Source organism: Bombus terrestris, chromosome 6 (assembly GCF_910591885.1).
Source record: "Bombus terrestris chromosome 6, iyBomTerr1.2, whole genome shotgun sequence".
In the NCBI taxonomy this organism is placed as follows: domain Eukaryota; kingdom Metazoa; phylum Arthropoda; class Insecta; order Hymenoptera; family Apidae; genus Bombus; species Bombus terrestris.
This window is the reverse complement of record NC_063274.1, coordinates 3,199,279-3,217,555: the sequence shown is the minus strand read 5'-3', so window position 1 is coordinate 3,217,555 and position 18,277 is coordinate 3,199,279. Positions and strand designations below refer to the sequence as shown.

The 18,277-nt window shown below is 38.0% G+C and overlaps 1 protein-coding gene across 3 annotated transcripts in view; it reads left to right on the top strand.

The window, feature by feature from the left end:
* Positions 1–18,277, top strand: part of LOC100648204 (FH1/FH2 domain-containing protein 3) — a 241,593-nt gene that overhangs the window by 52,065 nt on the left and 171,251 nt on the right. For all 3 annotated transcript variants that reach the window (XM_012309303.3, XM_012309302.3, XM_048406549.1), the window contains exon 2: positions 17,194–17,303. In XM_012309303.3, coding sequence (XP_012164693.2) covers positions 17,194–17,303 — 110 coding nt within the window. The remainder of the gene's footprint in view (positions 1–17,193; positions 17,304–18,277) is intronic.

Genomic DNA, 18,277 nt, shown 5'->3' with positions numbered 1-18,277 from the left:
ATTAATTAGTACGCGAACCATTTTTCCAGGTGATTTTCTATCATTCTATCATTTTGATTTTTACCATTTAGGTTCCTCGCCATTTAGAGTGCGTAGATGATAAAACAAAGAAGAAAATGAGATGTCTAATTACAGCGACATATAACTACGTAACTTGAGTTTATCTTTTGACAATGACGATTCTTGCAAATGTAAATAGATTATATAATTTATCTTTAATAAGAATGGAACGCACGTAAAAAGACGAGGATCTCTAAACGGAGAAATTATTACGTACAGGAGATTGTCTATCCAACTGACGGATCAACTCGTCTTGCCCGGGTTCACAGGTTGAAGATAAATTTATCAATTCGTCCTGCGTTTGAAAAAAGGATTACCATTGTTCAGACAAATGCAGTGCGCATCAATTTACTCTCTCCTCGACCCTAACGACGCGACGCCAAGAGTTTCTCCGATTTAAAGAAAGTTTCATGCTTTCGTCGTGTCAACAGTCAAACCATTATTTGTTTGAAAGTTCAAGCGAAATCACAGAAATGATTGGTATTTTGTAACAATTTTGTAATAGGGTGATCGATCGATCGAAATAGACACGACACGTTGCGTTATCGCCACACTTCATTACTTCTTAATAGCTCGCTGATCGAATCACCGATCAAAATTGCTCCTGCGTGGATCAAATTTTTCTTCTTCGTCATAAAATACGATGTAACACGATAGAATGATATATCGATAAAACAATTGAGTATTAATAAGTTGTACGAATCGCGCTTAAAAAATAGAATATATAAAATGTAACTTTCATACTTATATTTTTCGTACGATGGTTGAGCTAGGTTAGGGCACTGATGGTTTCCTTTTTGTCGTTAATATAACATAGAAGATCAGTTTTTACATCAGTCGGACATGTAAATTTCGATAATTTCCACCTGAAGTGTAATTTCTAATTTTATCGCACTAAATTGCAGAAAATACGACAAAGCTTTTCAACATTTCCAGGCTTGATATTTCAAGTCGTATGACATAACATTTCATACGATGTTACCTATGTCGTAAGCTGTACCTCGTCCGTAATATTAGACTTTTCTGGATGTATCCACGGTTTTTGTTTTAACGACACATAAATTCCAGATGCTGCACGAATGTGATCGAATATATCTTATACCATTGCGTTCGTAATGAAGCTGATTTTCTTCTATTCGACGTACATCAAAGAGATTCAAAGCAAATCTTACAAAAATTGCATCAATTCGGTATCGATTTGCTACCTTGTTCCTCGCATTACTCTAATTCATTTCCAACCGATTTTTTCACCTTCGAATGCTTAAAAAACGATTTATGGAATACAGAATGATATCGAGAACACCTTTTTGCGGTTTCTTTCCCTTACAAATTCCGATTGTAAAGTCGATACTCAAGTAATACATCACGAAAAACACGTATCGAACATTATTGAAATTATTTCGCGTAGTAATGTTCACTTTCAAAGGAACTACGTACCTGTGGTCTTTCAAAATAAATGTTTCAAGACCGCAGAAACTTGCATGATGACTTCATACAATCGTCTACATGCAACAGTTGTCGACAAAACAGTGTACAAGTAGAAAAGAAAGGAGCGAAAGGGTGCGTCGAATGGGAATTAATTCGAACCAGGTCACGCTCTAATTTCATATTCAAATCGCCGGTTAAACGAGCCGCGTGGTCTTGGAGATCGTGCCCGATCTTCAGCGTCGCGAACTTCGTTTCGCAGACCGGTGTATCGCGGCCAACATAATTAAAGTTTCAACGAGCTCGGATGCAACCGGATCGATGAAAAAAAAATCCTCGCTCCTGGGACGATCGATTTAATTCGTGGAAACCGCGACGGTCCTTGAACCGTTGGCCGCCGGATGTCTTCGTGGAGAGGCCATCGATCGTCAAGGACACGGCTGGTCGAAAAACTTGTCGTTTCGGCAATGCTTGGTTAGTGCGTAGGAATCGTCCCTCCAGTCCCTTAAATCTTTCGACGTTGTGACGCGTCCTGCGTACGCATACTATCGGCATCGAGCGCTTAATGCAAAACTCGCATGTTTAGATATCGTGAAATAATAAATAACTTTCTTGCGTTTTATCATGAAATTTATTTCGTTAATTTTATTTAAGATTATTTATATTTATTTGGAAATTATTATATTTAATATATCGCGATATTGACAACGCGACAAATATTCCAATAATCAGAGATACCGTAAACCTGGATTCGTATTCGTCGTTATAATTTCTGCTGTCATAAAAGAATCATATAATCCGGCATGTATAGTAGCATATTTTAATCAAACAATCGTAACATTCATTTTTCCTTCATCGCTGTTATTAAATGATGCAATTACTGTCGGTATTTGTTTTTCTATCGCGAAAATTATATATATACATATATATAGTTGTATAACGCGAACGCAATACACTTGACACGACGAGTCGACTACAAATATATCCAGAAATAATTGAACATTCAAGAAGCTGTAAGTCGACATTAGGCAAGAAATGGTGAGATAGATACGGTTCAGAGTTCAGACAGAGAGACACACGAGAGAGGCTTGTGAACAGAGAGAAAGAGAGAAAGGGCGAGCGAGAAGAGGACGTGGGTGAAGTGGAGCCTCTCGAGATGAGATGCCATGCCTCTCGAGCCTGTGTTCTTTATCGCGCAAGAACCTGTGAAGTAGGAACAAAGGAATATTCCCGTGGTAAGAATCCTCTTCTCTGGTCGAAATACTCGAGCCAAGAGCCGGAGGATGACGGAAATGATGGTAGGGGGTTGGAGAGTGGCTGGCTGGACGTTTCTAGGATATTATTCCTACCAGTTCTCCGTTTCACCCTGTTTCTCGTTCCGCCACTCCGGTTTCGTCTCTCGTTCGTTTCTGTTTGTTGTCCTCCCCGAACCCTCTCACGTCTCACAGCAACGAGAAACCAGTGAAACTGTAACGCTCGTTAAATATTTACGAACGATTTACGAGCCTGGAATTTTGCTTATGATTAATTCAATGGTGACAGATTTCTCTTTTTCTCACTTGGAGGAATTAGTGAGAACAGATGAGAAGGAGAAAGATAGATAGCGTGTCGAACACCGACGCGAGATGATTAATGACTTATGGTAATTTGTACGTTCGATTGTGCAATCCTGATAGAATGTAATCGTATTATTTACGCGATGTTACGTAACGGCAATCGCCGTGCGTTATTGCATGGAAATGCTTGTTCCTTGATCGGATCGTTCAGTCGGCTAGCTTTTATTACCGATCTCGAACGCAGATGCGTGGAGTCTGATTAGAAAAGAATCGTATTGCTCCGTTGATGATTGGGTATTTTTGTTAGTGCATCATTTGAATCGACGCGTTTTCCAGGTATAATTACTCAGATGATAAATGTGGTTTATACGTCGCTTAGCTTACTTTCTATTAATCCTTCGATGATGAATCGTTCGCGAATTGAATGCGGACACGTCGTATTCAAAACAGCTTCGTATTTCATACGTATTGTTATAAATTTTATTTGTCTGTATTATATTGCAAGGTTATTTCTTTCTGAACTTTACAAGTCGCGTTACCAACACTAGAATTACAATAATAAAATACCTTGAAGGAAATTTTAAACACCTCGGATCGCGGTCCTTTAAATCTTCAAATTAAGAACATTGTCTCTTCTGTTTCGTCGATTATTATTTCACAAACGAAGGGAGTCCAATATCTTCGATTAAAGTTCTCTTACAAAATTTTTACCAATAAATACCTCTTAAATTTTCAGAGAAAGAGGTACATACTTTGAGATCGGTAAAATTTCACAATTGAAGAAAATTTAATTTTTCGTTCGTCGAATATTCCACGTTGCGCGTTATGCTGCATTCTTTCTTAAAACTTTCTTGAAATTTTTACAAAAGGGAAATATCGAAGTTAAAAGAATTGTATCTTTCCTTCGTCGAATATTCAACACTCGTAATACCACGTTTTTCATTCTATTTGGCCGGCCACGTGATATTGGTGCGCCTTCCCCGAAGACGAGCACACGGATGTCTAATTTTATCTCTACTCGAGACACGGCAAAAAGAACACGACCAGAGATGTCAGTGTAATCGGCAATGCTCGAATCGAGTTCCCGGCACCGTTCAATCATTCATGCGGTAAACAGGTTCCATTGAAGTCAAAAGCAAGCGCGCCATTCTCCGTCCACCGGCCGTGCAAAAATCAAGTCGTATTTATGCAAGCCGGTGCGTGCTGCTACCTCTCGAGCAATCGTCCTTCCTGCAGGTGCTACTTCACGGAGTAAGCACAAGGGACAAGGGAGGAAACGTTTGACTGGTTTCGCGTAGAACCCACGAACTTTGTTCCTTCAGCGGAAAAAACTTGTTGAAATAGCTAGACCACAGGAAATGTAAATTTAAATTGGGAGTTTTTGTGAAAGGCAACGTTGGGAACTTGAAAAGTATACTTCAGTATAGAGCAAATTTTCGAAAAAAATCTCTGCTTCATCTGCGAAGTAGCATTGCGATAAAACTGCTTGTAACTTGCAGAGCGACATTCGAAGAGACACGGAAAAAAGAAGCGCTTGAAAAATACTGGTAATTAGCTGAGAATTTTATCGCCAGATGAACTCACCGCGGTTGGTTAAACAATAAATTTTGGCCGTCGAACTTCATTAAACGTTCTCCGGATCACCTTTTGAGCGCGTCGACGAATAAGTTCTCGAGAACAAGTAACTTTCTATCTCCAGAATTGCTCTATCTAAACCCCAAACCATTCGCTATTTCCAACTCTGCAGTAGCCACCATCTGCAGACGTTTGAAAACAAACTTTTGCCTCGTTCGTTCAAGATCATTTCGTAAGAAGAAATGCAGTTATAACACGGACTCTTCGTACGCTTTTCATCGGATAGGAAATTTTCATTCGAACGCGATCCAGGTCGATCAACTTGGTTTGCTGGGCCGTCCAGCACTTCGTCCCACGCAACTCAATGTTTCACGCGTGTTTCCGTATCAGCTACGAACCCGGTTCTCTCGACCAAACTTTATCAAAACATTTTGCGAATGTACAAGGTGATCCATGCAATTGCTCGAACCTATGTTCTTTTCTCAGTGCAATTTGAAAAATTCCAGAGCAAAAGTTGAATGGTTCGGAGAGTGATACATTTGTAGGATCGTCGTTATTTTGTAAAGTATCTCTCTTTCGTAAATATTCTCGTCATTCTGCGTAAAAAGGCACTCAAGTAAATGCATTATAAATAGGGAAAAATTATTATATAAATATAGCTCGTTGGAAATTTTCTTAAAAGAATTACAACAAAAATACGAAATATGAAGGGAATGATGACAGACTCGCGATATCATAAACTAAACGAAGAACTCGTTATGTTTAAGAGATCGCTGATCCACACCGACGAGTTAATTCACCTTCGTCGGTTAACGGGTAAATTAATCTTCAAATAACTTATAAAACTATTCCGATAAAGTTATCCGGACAAACCAGGGACACCCAGTATAACCGAAGATAAAGAAATTAAAAAATGCAGTCACCCAAACGGACGAGCGAACGGATAATTTATGCGGTTTCGCGGTCGCGCGACATTCCGTTTAATTCATCGAAAAATGTTCATAACGACACGCCATTAATTCCAATTCCCGTCATATTATTTACTCGGTCCAAGGATGTATCCGTCCGTTCACGGTACACCGACTTCCAAGCGAATATCCATCGCCGGAAACATCCGTCGCGGTAAACAACGGCCGGAATTATGGCGCGAAAAGCGGCCAGATACGCGTGGATGCTTTACCGCGAAAATTTTGTTCTCTCACTCGTTCGAAATTGGTCAACCGATAAAACAGTGCTGGAGGTATGGACCACAACTGTCTACCCTCTTTGGTCGTAGTACGTATGTATTTTCAACGGAGTTGTAGGTACACGAACACATCGCCGAAACAGAATTGCCGTTGGCTGTTTCCACAGTTTTCATTATCTCGTACACGTATAATAATTCGGACAGCTTCTGTAGAAGTTTACACGGACCATGATCGTGTGTACGTTAAGTTAACGCGGAGTTACGACTAGCGATAGACTCAAGTATGTGCAAGTAAGTTGAAGCGAGAGGCTTCTATTTCGCGTGTATCTAAACGCATGTGTACACGCGTGATTAATAGGCATATCCGTGTTTTAATTTACGAAACCGTGAAATTCATCAGAAATTCTCCGTTACAATGCACAGAATGCACATAATATACAGAAGTATTTAAAGTATTCGCTGATGTATAGCGATATAAAGTATATTTTATTCATCTATTTATGAGTTTATTTTAAGGTGGTCTGATTAACAATAAAATCATTAGCGACTGCCGAAAGTGCGTAATTAGTGGTTATTACACGTTCATAAGATTAAACGAGTTAGGCAGTTACATGGAATCGACTAGGTTTGTCTGTTTCAAAAATCACTATAATGTTCGTTATAATATTCGATATTTAGTGGATGAAACGAATCTGTGTGCGTACATTCTATATCTCTAGTTATTTATATTCTTAAAAATATAAATTTGCATAAACAGCTACAGTTTACTTAACGTTCGAATTCTGCGAAGAGAATCTCGAGTATCGCGTTTGATTCGAATTAATAACGATATATTGAAGTTGATTCGATCGCTAGCCATTACCAGCCGGAATCTTCTTCGGTTCTAATGGGAATGCCCATCCTTTTCGTTTCGCCCAACGGGATCACCTCCTGGCGTGGATGCACCGCCAGTTTTCTTCCCTGCTTCTCGAGCAACTGGACTAATTTATCGCGCGATTAAGCGAGTTCTTTGCTCGTACTTCTCTCCTTCCTCTTCTTCTTAGCGTTCCTTCGCTTCGTCGTCTTTTATCTTCACGCGTTTCTACGTGAATTTGCTGCATGAACTTTTGGGGGTTGAGGCTGATCCTGACTAGAATTTCTTTCGGATTTTATTTGGAGCAGCCAGATATTTATCACGGTTCAAGTTAGTTATTAATGCTAGATTTTGATCCTTCTTTGAATTTATACACGTCCGGATAAAATTGCAAGTTGGGAACGATTTTCAGTTTTTATTTACGACCACCATGAAGTTCTGCATTCCGAACATCCTAAGATGTTCTCGACACCTTTTTAAATCCCTTCAATCGCAGAATCGTAAAAGGAAAGTTCATTTACGGGTGATTCGGGCAGATGGTCCGATAATTCGTCGAGCAGTTTTCATAGCGACGTTCGCGTGGTAAAAGGTACCTATTTCTTTGTTTACGAGTCGAAGGGACGGAATAGTTCATTGCTTCGGCGATTGCGTTTGTCGGTTCTCGTGGCAGAAATCGGGAACATCGTCCGTAATCGTCTGTAATAACAGAGAGGACGTCGTCGTAGTTAATCGTGGCGATCGATTACTTCCAAGAAGGTGAAATGTAAAGAACAGTTTATCTCGGTATTGCTTATTTCGTTCAATCCTGTTTACTCTTGTAAGGTAACAGAGCAAGGAAATAGTCGTCATGGATCTTAGTTATAGATCGAAATATTATAGTTTACCGTTGTAAACATGTAAGAAACGGTAGAAATGCAAAAATTACAAAAGTAATAGAGCCTTAACCCATTAGGAGGCAACGTTGCGTTAACGTAATATTTCATTTGTCATTTTTTCAATCAGTTGGTATTGTATTATCGAATTCTGTTTTTCAAGCGACTACGAGAAGGAATTTGGCAGTTTTGAAAATTTTTAAAAATCGAACTGTTTGTAACATTACGATAAACTGTTCTTAATAAGTTAATATATCACAGTAAATCGTTTTGGAAATATTCGCGACGTCCGAAGGTTCTAGAGCCATTGTGAATAACCGAGGTGTCCAAAAGTTCCATAGGAATTTAGAGTATCCAGCAACCATTGTAGCTCTCTCTATCTCGTGGAAGATCGACATACCTAAAGAACCTCTGTGGCTCTGAGATTTTAGGATGTCGGTATTGATGTATTATATATATTTATCAAATGTCCAGCTGGTCGAATCGTAAAGTACAAATTAAATAATAATAAAAAAAATATTATATATGAGAGACTCTGATATCTAGCATAGTTTGATACCATAGTAACACGTATAACTATACTCTGCTCGAGAAATTAATCGTTTTGCAGATTATGTATAGCCTAGTGATTTTATGTAACAAATGTTTTTTCCTAGGTTCCTGATATTTCTCTTTCTTGTATCAATATATTTTTTTTAATTATTTAATTCGTACTTTACAATTTGTTCAGCTGGGCATTTGGTTAATTTTTCTAATTTAATTGCTAAATAACACGTGGATGGCTACCTCCAGCGGGATACCATCTTCGAGTTTGACTATTCTATTTCTTTAGCGAGGTCAGTGGGGTGTTTTCTTTTTAGTCTTTTGTCTATGAGAGACGTATTAATATATCGACATTAATCGTTATTGGCTATTTCATTGTTTCTCTCTCTTTTGTATTTTGTACGCTTGATCTTTCGAGAACTTTTACTACGGTTAGTGGTTCGGGTACTTTCTCTTTTACGTTCTTGTGACAACGATACGACGTCTTCCTTTACCGTTCCTTATGATTGAAGAGGAACGCATTCCCGTGCCCACGTGTCGCCCACGTCGCCATTGAACCGTGCTAGGCTCGAACGCTCGCAAGCTGTTCTAGGAATCATTCGCTTATTGGCGATCGTTTCAAATTCAAATCAGTTGCCGTCTGTTTTCCGCGTGGTGACGATTATTAATTACCGACACGACGGCTAGGTTTCAAGCTATTTTTACGCTGCGTTACTCATTTCATCAAAGGAATGATACAGTGTGAATACATTAAGGCTATGAAGGTTTCTATGTTAAATGTAAAATACGGATGTAACATTCAGTGGCTGTGAAACGAACAGGTGTTCGTACGCCATTTGACTCGAACGACTATTTTGTGCTTTAATCGTTTAAATACGATAACGGAGCATTCTACATTAGAAAGTTGGCCAAGGAAATTTTTGAAAAAAGATGATCGTCGTAGATGAAAGATCGATTTATGATTCTATTTTGCTACGTTTTCTTACGTTTATTTATTACTTACAGCCGCTTGTTACAAATTTTACGTGAAATTACGGATATTAAGCGCGACCATGTACTATTACATTTAATTTATCAATGATCTTGTTGAATCGCTATTCAACGAGCTTCGTTAAAATTTAATTGAAATTTAGCGGAAGCTCGGTGATTCGTTTCCAGTCGATGTAATCTTGCTGTAAAAGTTACTTCATCATAATCCAATCGTAATTCGATCAATTATAATTCGGACTAATTGCTGACAAAATCTGACGAAGTTATCGGCGGTAGTGCGTCGTTGAACAATGGTGGCTGGAAATCGATATTCCCGTATTTCCATGTGTAATTGCTCTACTTCGAATCAACTGTGTGTTACGTAAATCCGTTCATCGAGTTTACGTCAGAAAGGGCTTTTAATAATTAGGCCAGATCGCGACAGTGTTTGATAAACGACAGATTTCTGGCGTAACGACTCAGAACAGTATCGCGAGAGTATAATCGATCGAGGTTGATGTTACGACGATCGTTATATGGAATAAGAGGCGTCGTTTCAGACTAAAGCTGGCAAATTGATTTTCTGCCTTTACTCCTGGCTGTTAGTATGAAACATCGAATATTTAAATATAACGATAGAGAGTAATGGCTCATTAATTTTATACCTCCTAATGCAACGTTATAGAATGTTGTAGCACGATACTATAAACGCATACTTCGAAATATTTTAATTATCTGTTTAATTAATTTCAACAATTTCAATCAAAATTTGGTACGCCTTACTGGACAAAGTAAACATTCTAAATTTTAGATTATTCTTTCCAGGCTGTTACGTTTATTCACATATCGTATTACAGACACAACAAATATCAGTAACATTGATTAAATAGAACGATAAACTTTATTACCCGGAACATTGATACGTGCTACACGCCATAATAAAAGCAAAGTAGCATTTTCTATTTCGCCACAAATCTTTACCGACTTAATAGCCTTTAATAGATAAGGTTATTTTCAATATTGAAACTTAGTTATCCGATCTCTGCTATCGATTTATCTATCGACAGAGTAATTGTGTGAATGGCCTGTAACGCGTTATTCCATCGTGTGTACAGTTTCGCAGCAGGTGATGGCGAACAAAAAGAAGCGAATCGTGAAAGTTTCACATGGTCAAATAGAACGGCTCGGCTATCTCGGTTAATTGTCTCGGAAAGCTTTCGTTTATCTTGTCTCGAGGGACTTCCGTCAAATCGCAGGACGTCCGTGAATTTTCATTATGTTTAGCGATATACGGTTCTGCATAAGCTCGCGTGGGTTCTCGGAAACGTTTCGTTATTTCGGTCTCGTGGGAACGAGTCATGCGACCCTGAATTTACATAATGGAATTGTAACGTTTTCGTAACGAATTTAATAGCTCTTTAATTGTGATTAACTTTGTTATAATGATTATATTTCAGTTAATTTAATAATCTAGGCTTTGTTTTGGGATTATTCGTTAATAGTATACAAAAGACCATAGAGAAAGAGAGAGAGAGAGAGAGAAAACGATTGATAATGATTGGTAATGAGCCACATTTTCTATGTTTCACAAAAAGAAACAATTTTAAAATTCAATATATTCTCAGATAATAGTTGTTAACCGTTTACTATAGATTTGGTATTAAGCAAGGCTACCAAGAATCTTTCTTCCGGAAAAGTAACAGGGATAAGTAAATTAATCGTATAAAACTTATTTCTTTTTCAATATTTTTATTCTATAATCAAATACAGAAATTTTGAAACAGCTTCGTTTGACCTCTCGCAATATCATTTTTGTGTTGTTATTCTTCCGTATATTTCGTGCACGAAAAGCGTCGATTATACGGATGAAAAGTGACATTGGGGCAGGGTATTTGCCAGTTGCTCAAACGAGTTTCTGCAAACAACGCGCTCCCTGAAGGATAGGAAATAGAATGGCGCGAAGCATACGTCAGTCAGGGAAAATCGTAGCAACGTCCAAAAGGGAGGGTCAGACCCTGGTCAGTTTGCCGCATCATCGAGTCGACGTTCAACGGTTCACGCTTCCTGGAGTCGACATGCGTTACGTCAACACGTGTTGCTTGACCGCTGGGAGCTTCAAGGGTTAATTATTACGCCGCTTATGTGGATTGTATTGTACGCGGAGAAAAATGTAATTTTAGGGAAGAAAAGGGAAAGAAAATTGATGCAAATTATGTACGAATGATTGAAGTTGTTGCATTGTACGATCAAATAAGTGGTTCAAAAAGGTAGTTAGTTTATGTTCGATGTTTTAATAGAAATTAGTTAAAATTATATGTTCAATACACGACATGCATAACATGTTGATAAAAGACAACATTAAGCTAGAAAAACTTTAAGCTAGAAAAATTTACCGAATGCTCAGCTGGACAAATTATAAAGTACAAATTAAATAATAGTAATAAAACAAAAGACAACATTTCGCGAGTTGATGTAGCTCTTGGGAATCTTGGAGCACTATTTTATAACACAATTTATAGGATTTAAAAACTTTTCAGCGTTTAGATTTCTAGAAAATTTGTGTTTCAAATATTCTTTGAAAATTTGCTACGTTTTCACGGATCAGAGTTCGAATTTTTACATGTACATCCAGGATGCAAAGATAGAGTCGTAAAAGAAAGGAAACTAAATATCTTTGAGTCATCAGGTTATTGAAAATTTCGATCTTTATGGGATTCGTTAATTGCATTTCTAATTTGTAGTAATACGTTTCGAATTTTAATCGCTAGAAATTCCACAGTCAAGTGATTGGTCTTTATCCCTGCGTAATTCACATTCCAACGCGGCTCTATCGCGTTAACTTGTAATGGAGATAGCGCGGTTGTGTCATCGTGTGCTACATTACAGTATCGGAAGAAGCCTTACAACTTTCGCCATCGATATCGACATACGACTTAGTTAATATAGAACGGCGAACGTGCAAATCCTATACTATACGAGTAACCATATTCTTACATAAAACTAACGATATAATTCCACGAAGTTAAATTAAATTACGAATCAGCTGTGGATTTGAAACGAAATAAATTCGATAGAAATCCGTTTGCTTCGAGCGATTAATTTACATCTTTCGACTAATTATTAATTAAAACTAATTGTCAAATATATAATAAGAATTTCCACGTTGCTCAAATATTTTGTTTTAGTTACAGAACTCGATACAGAATTGATCCGCATCTCTTACTCACAATCTATCAATTATTATTTTTTTTATTATTATTACTTAATTTGTACTTTACAATTTGTCCAGCTGGACATTCGGTAAATTTTTCTACCTTAATAGCTAAATAACATGTGGATGACTACTCCCAGGGGGATACGATCTTCGAGTAATCTATCAATTATAACAGCGAATTTAAAAATCCTGAAGGAAGTTTAGTCGCGTTAGAACGATATTCTCGCGTGGTAGCTATGATTGTAGTTGATCTTTTGATAGAAAACAGACGTTCCGTGTCGCTGCGAAAGAAGCAGTCTCGAGGCTGCCTCCACTTGAAACGCGTCGACGGCGACGCATCCGTGAAAAGTTTCTTCAGCGTGGATTTGCGAGGACGTGTGGCAACATTGAACTGTCCGTAGGGAAGACATACGAGACCCGTGAGACTTTAAGTGGCTAATTAAACAACTTTCCCATGATGCGTAGATCGGATAGGAAACTATCAGAGCGTGGTAAAACTGGATTAATGTTATGATTAATTAGATCCCTGATCTCTCGAAGGATTGACGTGTACCTACGAGGGTACTGTTTTCACTTTGCCATTTGATGTCGGCAATGTATCGATCATACAACGCGCTGCATCTTCTTTGACCAGATTTCCTCGTAGAACAGCGATCGAATGTTAATGCGACTGTTTATGTAACCTCGAAGTCGACGTGCTTGGTAACTCGTCTTATAAAAATGTTTATCTCACAAAGAGATTCATCTTCTTACAAACATGCTTTCCTATTGAAAATATTATTCTGGATTGTTATCTTGGCTGGATGGGTTATCATCTATAATGTATTATTATTCTCTGTCCGTATTTATGATGATTTTTCATATGGAACACGTAGAAAATTGTTGAAGGTTGTTAAAGATGAAAGATAAATTTATTAAAGATACTGAGCGTTTACTATTTGCTTTAATGCAGCGCAATGTTCATTTTCTTCAAACATAAGAGAAACAGCGACGAAAGAGAAGGACACAGCCAACAAGTAATTTCCTTGTCGAAGCGAGACACTGTTGGTCGTTTTAAAACCATTAATTTACAGACTTTCAATTAATTAAGCATTTCATAGTCGAGTAATTACGTTTAATCGGTATTAATCTCAAATTGCTAAGCTAATTTTTTAAACATTCTGAGCATATTTACTCGGCCCTCGTCTATTCCATTTTTCTTTTAACTCATTTAACAGTTTGTATAAATATATATACTTTGTTCATATACAGAGTATAACAGATCTCTGTTTCTTTAGTTGTATTCGTGAAAATCTAAATTCGCATAAACATCCGTAATCTACTTATAATCTAATATTACAATTCATCGTCCTTTCTCTAAATCGATTACATCCGATCACTTAAATCCATCTCACGTTTCCTATCCACCATACAATTTCCTTTTGCCATCAACTCAAATTTTTACCATCATTTCCTTTCTCCTTCAGCCCGTTAACATTCTTACGCAAGCGACGCAAGTTCAGCAAGCAGAAACAAGCGGAGTGCCATTGTCCAAGATGACGATGCAGTCGTCGCTTCCGGTTGACCAATTTCGTTGTGGGCTTGAAGGCCAGAGATCGTAGAGAACGCAGCCTCCCGTCACGTGAATTACGTAAGGCAATTCGCTTTCCACCGAATGCGGGACGCCTAGAAACCGGAGAAATGCAGCGCGTGCTTGAACGAGCCTCTGCATTATAACCGGCGCTCCGTTGCCGGCAGACTATTTTGAAGCTGTGATTTTTAGAAATATGGGTCAGCCGCGTGCTTCCTGTCCCCGCTTGGCGCACGCCGTGTACACGCACAATTTCGTTCTCTCGTTTTGTTTCAAACTCTCGCTCGTTTCGCTTCGATTTTCTCCTATTTTCGTTCCCCTCTTAGCGAGAACGCAGGTCTGAAAATTCATCGTCAAGGCGATTCTTATTTGTTTTCCGCCTCCAGAGTTCCGTTTTTATCGTAATCGGTTTTCGTTGTATATTTTCTTTTCCTGGTCGATGTCGGTCTTACGAATTTCACTATTTATAAACCTATTTATTAACTATTGATTAATTTTACATACATCTATTTATTAACTATTTCATTATAGAAAAACGTTCATGAAACTCGAAAATATCAAGCTTAAGCCTACATGATACCAAAAAAGTTCGTCTTAAGGTAACAATAAAAAATCCTCATATTATCGATTAGAAACTCAAGTCGATCAGCATCATTCAATTATTCGTTTAAAGAAGCAACATGAAAACGAATCGATTCATGCACAAACGAACGCTCGTTGCAACTTATTTTGTCATTAGTATAAAATCACTTTCTTCCTTTTACGCTAGTCATTCCAAGGCATCCTGTACATTAGAGATCGAGAAGAAAATCTCATTTCAGTCTGATCAATCGTCTCTGAGCTACAGAAAAACCAAAGTGCCACTGAACGTTAATTAGTACCGCTTAAACGATGCTTCGACGAGACATCGTTGAAAAGAACGCGTTACAGTCGCCGCGGAAGCGGACAACAACTTTTCCAGCGACAACGATCACAAATATGGCGGCCTAGGTAGCTCGACTATTTTTAAAGCGACATTTAGCTTTCGCCTATGGCTTCTCAACTGGCTGCACATTATTTTTCTCTCTCGTCTCCTTGTTTTCGGCTTATCCTCTATTACTTTCTCCTCTGCACCCTCCATCCCCTCCCCCCTTCAACCGTTCTACCTTTTTTCTTCTCTCGCTGCTACGCGTCTGTTTCTCTTCTCCCGCATTTCCCGTAATATCTTTCCGTTCGTATCCTCGTGCTGTTATTTCTTCTAGGCTGGCAACATGCCGTGGAAACAGATGGATCTTAATCTTGCAAAGCGGCGATGTCTCGAAGAAAGAATCTACGGCGTAGAAAAGAAAGGCTTCATTTCAGTTAGGATTATTTACCTTTCAGGATTTATCGTCTGACGATATGGTGCTTGAAATCGAGCGACAGTATCGAGACGCGATTCGATGGAAGATTTTCCGTGGCATTTCTCGAGTGCAGCGATTAATTCGTTTACATAGGGGAAAAAAATATAATAATACCAGTGTTCATAAATTTTTTATTTATAAATGTTTATCGATGACCAGTGTTTAATTATATACGTAATTATCGTTCGAGAATACTTTTTACGAATTGAAAGAAACTTGACTCGGACCATCTAATTACGTATTTTATTTCAAATTGCAAATATAACGATACACTCAATTAAACTACATCAATTTTTTTTGTCTCTGTCTCATTTTTTAATATATAACTGTATACGTCTGCTTCCTTTTTTCATATTTCTGTACACGTTCAAATATTATATCTCCTTTGATCTACGACAAAGTTACAGTTAAAATTAGCATAATTACTTTAAACGTTCCAAACGCATCGCTACGCGTAGAATCTCCTTTTTTCAACTTGAATTTCATCTTCGTTTATTTGATCGTTAAAAACTGGATAGATAGGTGAACAAGGAAATAGAAAATATTTCAAGCAGCAAAACTTTAATCCTACTCGATGATTTACGTAGATACTTCCACTTAATCAAACATCCAGAACGATTAAATGAAGTGGTATCCGTGGTCATTATTAGTCCCGGTATTTCTAATATAATTAAATTATATCTATAATTCACGAGCTTATGGCGTTTCTATTTTCGAGACAGCACGATGATGTAACCGGTGATTTAATACGCCGTGTGTCCAGCGAAACGGGACCACCTGATGCCAGATGAAGAGATTATCATGTTGCATAGACGGACACGGAGTGCGTGGACCAAATGATCCGCAGATAAATTTAGCAGATTAGCCGCATTAGCCCGGATTGTTGAACCGTAAGGCGCCCATTCGTTCGTTGAACTCATTCCTTGGATGCTACCAAGAAGCTGGATGATGAGAAAAATCCAGATTCTTCGCTTTAGTAACCCAATAAGGGTTAACGAGACGTTGCATTCGTAATTTTCTCATTTTTCCACTTCGATATATATTGTCGAGATATCTAAATTTTCGCAAAAAATGCCGATCTTCCAGCTGTTACAATTTCTTCGACGATAATCGTACAGTAATTGTACGCACAGAGATGTTTTTACATTAAACGGAGCGAGAAAATTAAGTTGGACATTTTCTAAAAAAATCTTGGAATATCAGACACTTCTACGTAGCTTAATACATTTTTTCAATTTCAAGGATCGCATGATTCGTATGAATTTAAAGACCGAAATTCCATTTCTTGAGTCGTAGTCGTTAAAATACAAATCTGCATAAATATTCTCAGTCCACTGATCAAATGGGAAATCATGTTCCGCTATGGTGACCTATATCGCGCAGCAATAAACTGTAGACGAATAGTTTTTCGTAGCGTAGTTAAATTTCTGTGACCGCGAAGTGGCAGCAGTTTAAAATTAGGCGACGAGTACGGGAGCTGTTGCCGCCCCTGGATCGCGAAACATAAAGGCTGCCTCTCTGCTCCAGGCTACTCTTGCAACGACACGTTATTTTGGAAGCGGCAACTGTTACGAGGAAATTGACCGATGCTTAACCGGTTATCATTTCCGACAGCTGGGAAGCTTCTAATTTGACGCCACGTCGTAAGTTGTAATGTGGCTAACGTGACATAACGCTGACACGTTGGCTGCGTATCATGTATTAAGTCGAATTTTGATGTCCTTATTTACATACGTGTTACGGTAGATACCCACGTAATTGAAAAAGAAATCTGCTGTTTATATGAATGAAATTTCGATAGAATTTGTAATAAACACGTGACGATACGTGTTAGTAAATTTTTGGAGCAGTTTACTACCACTAACGGTTATAAATATAAGTTTGAAAGCTAGTGATAAGATATATTGTACAGTTAGTATTAGTAATACTTTATAACGACAACGATTATCGAATTCATCGACGATTCTCTTGGTTTATTTGTTGTACAGCTTGATGATACGGCGCTCCAGCTGTATAAAGATGGCGATTATGGCGCTTATTTGGACCTTGAAGCCTCCATCAGCGAGCAACAGGAAGAATTCGAAGGTTTCCAGACCAAGTAAGTCTTCTCGTCATTTGACATCCTTAATAGCAAGCATCATGCTTTAATTATTTTAATTACCTACCCCATCCCCTTACAAATGTTCTATACAATCAGTTAGATAGGGATTAGAATACGAATAAGATAGACAAATATTTAGAACATTATTATAATTTTATAAGTATACGAAGATTATCACCTCATATCGTATCATATTTCAAAACAATACGGTAGATGCTAGGACGTAACGTGTTTTATGATTAATCATGAGTAATTAGAGGAACTCTGTCGGAGACAAATATTTTGTCGAGCTTGCAAGATGCATGGAGAACTTGGAGCCCCGTTTCTGGTACCTTTGATCCCATGGGATTCGATGCGCTTTACCTACCTCGTGTTGGGACAACCGAATTATACAGCAACTGTTCCTAAGATATATGAACGAACTTTGCAGGCATGTTTTTAGTAAGCGTAAGGACGAAAAGATATCGCGTAAATGTAGTAGAGTTAAGGTCTTTTAACGTTGCATATCGAGCTGAATAAACTTTCCCTCCGATATAAACCGTGGAATGCGTATTTAAGGGATCCATTTAAATTGCAAAGTTCCATTGTCTGAAATGATTTGGAATACAATACTCGTAGTTATGTATCGTTTGAAATAACCAATCTTTCGACTTTCTACATAAAGCACCATCCAAACATGCCTTTTTATCGGAATAATATAGTTTTCTCTTTATTCGATACTTAAATCAAATACGTTAATTAAATTTTTGTATCGGAGCATCGTTAATTTGAGAGGAAAGATGGGCGTACGAGTTCACGAGAAAAGACTTGCAAGACAATGCAATAAGAAAAAGCTCGTTGTCAGGAGCCGTGTTATATCAAATTAAATCAACAGCACTAAGGCAGTATGACGAATCGCGTAGATAGGGGACCGTGAGAGATTGATGACACTGATCTCGAGCTAGGCTATTGACATACCACTGTGAATTGGA